This window comes from Salminus brasiliensis, chromosome 6, assembly GCF_030463535.1.
Source record: "Salminus brasiliensis chromosome 6, fSalBra1.hap2, whole genome shotgun sequence".
NCBI classification, from domain to species: domain Eukaryota; kingdom Metazoa; phylum Chordata; class Actinopteri; order Characiformes; family Bryconidae; genus Salminus; species Salminus brasiliensis.
In genome coordinates this window covers 14,369,611-14,376,423 of record NC_132883.1, presented here as the reverse complement: position 1 = coordinate 14,376,423, position 6,813 = coordinate 14,369,611, and the positions used below count along the sequence as shown (strand labels likewise).

Here is a 6,813-nt window from a genome sequence, read left to right as displayed (position 1 = left end):
GACAGCTCCATGATGACTATGTTTGTGCAAGCAATGCTGCACAGTGGAGCAGTGCACCATCCTCTTGACTAAGAGGGGTTTGAGTTACTATACCAGCATACGAGCAGTTCTCTTTCAGATCTCATCTTGACCTCAACAGGCACGCTGTCATTTCTTTCAGATTTTGCTTAGAAAGTTGCTTAGGGGAGCCCATAGCTGTGTCTGAAACTGTGCCCTATCCACTATCCCCTGCATACAAAACTTCAGATCACTATATAAGGGTCATAACAGGGAACAGAATTCGACATGGTAGTGTTGTTACATGTGTGAGCTCACTGCTACGCGACAGCAGAGTACGTTGGCCTTCCTCAGATTACCATGACTGCATGTAAATGTAAAAAAAAAAACAACTGAGGAACTGTTATAGGGCATTATATAATCAGCACTACAGTATTGCACTATATAGTGAATAGGGCACAGACACAGCTCATGTTTGCTGAGTGTTAAAATAAGGTCTCAAGAGTCAGGGAATGTTTAAAGCTTGGAAATTTGATTCAGCTGTCAGTTCCTGATTGCAATTGGTGCCTCAGACATGATTTGCTAATCATTAGCCTTTGCAGTGGTTTTGTGCTCAAACTTGTGCATTGGCCACTTTGATGGTCAATTTTTTCCCCTCATTTGCTGAAAATACTGTTTTCTTTTTGATTAGAGGTTGTGTTTAGTCCCCCCTCTTCCTCACAAAAAAACAAAAGAGTGTCCAATGTGCATAAAACTGTATGACGTTTGAGATTTGTCATGTCCATTTCATTTACTTCTGTATATCAACTCAATAAAATTCAACTGAAACAAATGAAAATATTTTATTTTTCATTATTTTATTGAAATGATAGATATCATAACAAAATCAGATCATAACATTTGGTTTGGGATAAGAAAATACATTTAATTACATTAAATTAATTACATTTCCTAATGAACATTCTAGCTCAGCTTCCTATCAACTTCAGTCAACTTCTTCAATGGTGGGGCCCTGTGTGCTGGGCTCTGCCTGAGCTCCACAGCTGGAGCCCATAGGGGGCATTTCCCCCTGGTACAGTTTAGAGATGATGGGCTTACACACACTTTCCAGTTCCTTCTGGTGATGCTCATACTCTTCCTTCTCAGCCAGCTGGTTGTTCTCCAACCATGTGATAACCTCCTTACACTTGTCAATGACTTTCTTCTTGTCATCTTCGCTGATCTTCCCTTTCAGCTTGTCATCCTCAACGCTGTTCTTCACATTGAACACATAGGATTCCAAGTTATTTTTGGCCGCAACTTTCTCCCTCTGCATCTCGTCCTCTGCTTTGTACTTGTCAGCCTCTTGCACCATTCTCTCAATCTCTTCTTTGCTCAACCGACCCTTGTCATTGGTGATGGTGATCTTGTTCTCCTTGCCGGTGCTTTTGTCTACAGCAGATACGTTCAGGATGCCATTGGCGTCGATATCAAAGGTCACCTCGATTTGTGGTACACCGCGTGGCGCTGGGACAATACCAGTGAGCTCGAACTTGCCAAGGAGATTGTTGTCTTTGGTCATGGCTCTTTCCCCTTCAAAGACCTGGATCAGCACACCTGGCTGATTGTCCGAGTAGGTGGAGAAAATCTGTGTCTGTTTGGTGGGGATGGTGGTGTTGCGCTTAATGAGGGCAGTCATAACTCCTCCAGCAGTCTCAATGCCCAGCGACAGTGGAGCCACATCCAGCAGCAGCAAGTCCTGCACGTTTTCCGACGTGTCTCCCATGAGGATGGCAGCCTGCACTGCTGCACCGTAAGCCACCGCTTCATCTGGATTGATGCTCTTGTTGAGGTCCCTGCCATTGAAGAAGTCTTGGAGAAGTTTCTGGATCTTGGGGATTCTTGTAGAGCCACCAACCAACACAATTTCATGAATCTGGGACTTGTCCATTTTGGCATCTCTCAAAGCCTTTTCTACTGGTTCAAGGGTGCCTCTAAACAGCTCTGAGTTAAGCTCCTCAAAACGAGCTCTAGTGATGGAAGTGTAGAAATCAATGCCGTCAAACAGGGAGTCAATCTCAATGCTGGCCTGAGTGCTAGAAGATAGGGTTCTCTTTGCTCTCTCACAGGCTGTCCGCAACCTCCTGACTGCCCTCTTGTTCTGGCTGATGTCTTTCTTGTGCTTCCTCTTAAACTCCTCCACAAAGTGACTGACCATGCGGTTGTCAAAGTCCTCTCCACCCAGGTGAGTGTCGCCAGCTGTTGCCTTCACCTCAAAGATGCCATCCTCAATGGTCAGGATGGACACATCAAAAGTGCCTCCGCCCAGGTCAAAGATCAGAACGTTTCTTTCCCCTCTCTTCCCCTTGTCCAGTCCATAAGCAATGGCGGCTGCTGTGGGCTCATTGATGATCCTCAGCACATTCAAACCAGCAATCACCCCGGCATCCTTGGTAGCCTGCCTCTGAGAGTCATTGAAATAGGCTGGGACTGTGATCACTGCATTGGTGACTGTCTGACCCAAATAGGCCTCAGAAATCTCTCTCATTTTGACAAGGACCATAGAGGAGATCTCCTCTGGGTAAAATGTCTTCACCTCCCCCTTGTATTCCACTTCAACTTTTGGCTTGCCACCATCGCTAATCACTTTAAAGGGCCAGAGTTTTACGTCTGACTGAACCACAGGGTCGTCAAACTTTCTGCCAATCAGACGCTTGGCATCAAAAATTGTGTTGTTGGGGTTCATGGCAACCTGGTTTTTGGCAGCATCTCCGATAAGTCTCTCTGTGTCTGTGAAGGCCACATAGCTTGGAGTTGTTCTGTTACCTTGATCATTGGCGATGATTTCAACTTTGCCATGTTGGAACACACCCACACAGGAGTAGGTAGTTCCCAGGTCAATTCCAATGGATACTCCCTTAGACATCTTGGATATTAAATTTATGTTACCTGCAAAGAAGCAAACATATATGGTGCATAGCAAATTAATACTGCAATAAAAGAAAAACATCTCACAATAATAATCATAACAATCCATAAACACATAAATATTTGTCCAGCATCTTCATTTTGTCCAGTATCTACGTTTTTTTGTATTAGGCGATATGTATACTAGAACCCATATACTGTTGCTTCTTTATTTGAGTTCATCCTTTGCTTGCGAGGTACGCTGGTTTTTGAATATACTTTTAACAAGATCCTGTAAATGCTCTGGTCTTTTTGGTTAGCCTAGAAGCTTGGTGAATGCATGTTGATTATTGTGGTCTCAATACTGACTTCTGTGTTCAGTAGTATCTAGGCCTAGAAGTATATTTTGGATCCTAGTCTATACAAAGTAGATAATAAAAGTATTTTCTGAGTAAAGAGTGAAGCACTTTTGTAAGTCACTCTGGAGAAGAGCGTCTGCAAAATGCCTTAAATAAAGGCAAAAAAAATGTTTTTAGCCATTTTTCACGTCCTGACATTAGGTGAATTTAATAATTGTTCTTTACACGGGAATAATATATATACATATATTTTATTATATATATATATATATATATAATAAAATATGTCTGCTTCCTTGCTCAGTGTTTCGGAGCTAATTTATCAGTTATCCAACTGTCCAATTATGTTTATAATATAAATTAATTTTACAATATAAAACACATTCAAAAATAAAGATACACTTTTTTTGTGAAAATTGCAACACTGCAACCATGGCTCTCATTACTTCAGTTGAATTTAATTCCCTTAAATTGTAATATTAAATAAAATGCATTTTTTAAGCTTTAGCTTTAAGATTATGTGATTAAAAAAATACACACTTTAAAATCAATGAGAACATTTTATAAGCTTTACAAACATTTTCTTCTATCTTAAAACTAAATAAAAAACCATCATCATTTTATGATCAGATATGCTTCTTAAACAGTTTTTTTTTTTCTGAGAATGAAGTCCTGGTCATCTTAGTCTTTATCTGACGAGCAGTTTGGGATTAAAGTAAATGTGAAAGAAGTCCAGGAGACACTTACAGATCTGCTGAAGAAGGTCTCCTGCGTTTCTGAGAGCGGACCCTCCTTAAGTCCTGGTTGTCTCGCTTGTCGTTTGAGTGGTCTGCTCGTGTTCCTCGCAGTGTGCAGCTCCATGTCTTTTATACTGCTCGTGTCTTTTCTAGAACTACTACACCCCTCGCCGCTCTGACGGAGAGGAAACTTTAGAGGCTGACTGAATCGCTCCGGAAGGTTCCAGCTTCACCCCTCTTTTTACAGCACTGACACTACAGGGCTGAATTAGCGTAGAGGGAGGAAGGTTATCGTCCTCGCCCAATCACCAACGAAAGGTCAGCTCGCTGCAATGTGATAGGCTCTCGAGTTTTATTTTGATATGACATCATCATATCACCAGCATACCCGTACATTCAGCGCCTTATTTAAAATACTTTTAAAATACATTCATACAATTTATTTTTTTAATTATTTTAAATTTTATTTTATTTTTACTTTTGAGGACACTAAGACACTTTACCCACACTTGGACAATTTATTATGCTACTGCTTCATCTCATATCGTGACTGCTGCTACTGCTGCTTTTTTATTTCTCTGCTTTCCCACTTATATTCTATGTTTCTATTATTTTAATTATTATTTTATTTGTATTATTTTTATTTTATTTATTTATTATTGCTCTTTGGGTGTAACTGGGACCTTGAGATCTCAATTTCGTTCCACCCCATGTACCACATGCGATGCGAATGACAATAAAGTCTCTTTGAATCCTTGAATGAGATCATTAGTCCATTAGTTGGATTTAGGCAAATAAAAAAAAAACACATAGAAATGAATTAATCTAAATGAAAAAAATATAAAAAGAAAAAAAGGAAAGGTGTAAAAGTGGGGTGTGGTGTATTCTGCACTCCAGACATTAAATGGAATAATAAGAAAGAATCATTTAGACAAATATGATCCAACTTTGAACAGAATAAACATTTAATGAGATAACAAGGCAGGGATTATATGTTATTTGACAAAAGAGAGAGCCATGTTAACAAAGAAGATAAAGAACAATTAAGATAAACATATAGGCCTACTCCAACGTCTGCATTCACAGTGATATTCTTAAGACTGGTTTGAATATATATGAACCAAAACTGTTCTCTCTCCATGACTGTGCAGGGAAACAGCTGTTAATCAAAGTTTCATAGACCTGAAAAGACCATTAAAAGAGAGAAGCTGAATCCCTCAGCATGTTGTAACTTAATGTTCTGTGCGTACAGCTCATACTGAACTACCTAAGTTCATTAAAGGTCTGACTAAAATGAATTAAATAAAGATTCCATCAAAGGCCACTGACATGATGCAAAAACCAGATCGGAGCAGAGCACAGAAACCATCTGTTGGTGTCACTATTTTTATACATGTCATGCTGGTTACTTACTGTGCCGATACCCAACAGTGTACTGTAAGTTTACAGTATCCCATTGCCAGAACCCTCTAGCCCTTGGGAGTAAAATACACACTGCAGTTTAAATAGCAAAGACAAAGCAGGCCTACATTCATTTCTTCTGCTGAACTCACACATGCATACTTCTGATCTCTTTTTTAGAATAACTTGTGCCAATCATCATCAGACAACATGAAGAGAAGCTGAACTGACATTGTTGTTTTGTGAGCATACCCAAATTAAACAGATGACGTGGCGGAGAAGCAATCACTTGAAAACTGAAGTGGAAAAAAAAGGTCTGTGTACTGAAATATGCTCCAACAACATAGGATTTGGTCAGTCAGTTCAATCAGCTGGACAGTTACGAGAGCATAGATCAATGTGTGGAATGACTAGAAATGTGAAACTGGTGATGTTACATCAAATAAAATAAGCACTGAAATGAATGACCACATAAGATATAGTACAGAATTTACCCCTTAGACTTTTCACTACCACCAATATATGGCACGATTTTAGACCTATAGACAATGGTCCTCTTATAATGTGATTAAAAGATAGCAAATGCATACAGTATAATAGAATCCAATTAAGTGCTAGCAACATATCATTATAGCTCTATATGTGACGAACATGTATTTGGTCACTATGTGTTAAAATAATAATTCACTTAAAATCAAGTTTTCCTTTTAGAAATTTACAGTAAATAGAAAATAAATCTCTTGGTTCGCTTGGTTAATGCAGGTTTCTCCATCCCTGATGAAGGTCGTCGTCAGTCTTATAAACTAATATCTGTGAAGGTAAAAAGAGGATTTCGATCAGTCAATCATTTAGCATGCTGGATTATAATAACAGATTAAATGTATTACTATTATCATGATTATCATCATCATCATCATCACCATCATCATTCCTATTGTTTTCATAGTCATAAATATAGCTTTGAAGCTGTAAGGAAGAGTAAACTAGAAAGTTCTAGTTCTTTGACAGCTGCAGTAAAAATGACTACACTGTGCACACAGCAGGGGGCGTTGTGAACAGTATAATGCAAAAAAGCCTTAACAGCAATGAAAACTATATATCTCAGCAGTAAGCTTGTAAGCTTGTTTTTCTATCACTAAAAATGTACTATAACTGTTACTGTTACGCAAAAACTTTAAATCTACATCTTTGCAGTTTTTTGGTCATCATTTGACATCATTTCATGATGAATGGATCAATAGAAATGTTCCAAAATAACTTAAAATAAAATCTTTTTTTGACTTGACTTCCATTTAAAGAAAAGAATGTTTTTTCCCTTCCCCTGTAATGTTACCATTTTGGAGATACAAGGTTTTGGCATTACAGAAATGATTTAATATTAAAATATGAAAAAAAAAAAAACATAAATAGAGCAGTCAGAAGGTGTCATTTGT

At 38.6% G+C, this 6,813-nt stretch overlaps 2 protein-coding genes across 3 annotated transcripts in view; both read right to left on the bottom strand.

The window, feature by feature from the left end:
- Positions 1-906: 906 nt before the first annotated feature.
- Positions 907-4,140, bottom strand: hspa1b (heat shock protein family A (Hsp70) member 1B). The gene is made up of 2 exons (XM_072680895.1): positions 3,990-4,140; positions 907-2,925 (listed from the first exon to the last, which is right to left on the bottom strand). The coding sequence occupies exon 2, from the start codon at positions 2,900-2,902 to the stop codon at positions 983-985; it is 1,920 nt and encodes a 639-aa protein (XP_072536996.1). The 5' UTR covers positions 2,903-2,925; positions 3,990-4,140; the 3' UTR covers positions 907-982.
- Positions 4,141-4,922: 782 nt separating this feature from the next.
- ahcyl1 (adenosylhomocysteinase-like 1) overlaps positions 4,923-6,813 on the bottom strand; it is a 32,139-nt gene continuing 30,248 nt past the window's right edge. For both annotated transcript variants that reach the window (XM_072681782.1, XM_072681781.1), the window contains exon 17: positions 4,923-6,190. In XM_072681782.1, the coding sequence (XP_072537883.1) occupies positions 6,184-6,190 (7 nt within the window). In that variant the 3' untranslated portion in view covers positions 4,923-6,183. The remainder of the gene's footprint in view (positions 6,191-6,813) is intronic.

Bases quoted from the DNA above. Each gene is read 5' to 3' on its own strand.
- hspa1b (XM_072680895.1), bottom strand. From the start codon at position 2,902: ATGTCTAAGGGAGTATCCATTGGAATTGACCTGGGAACTACCTACTCC.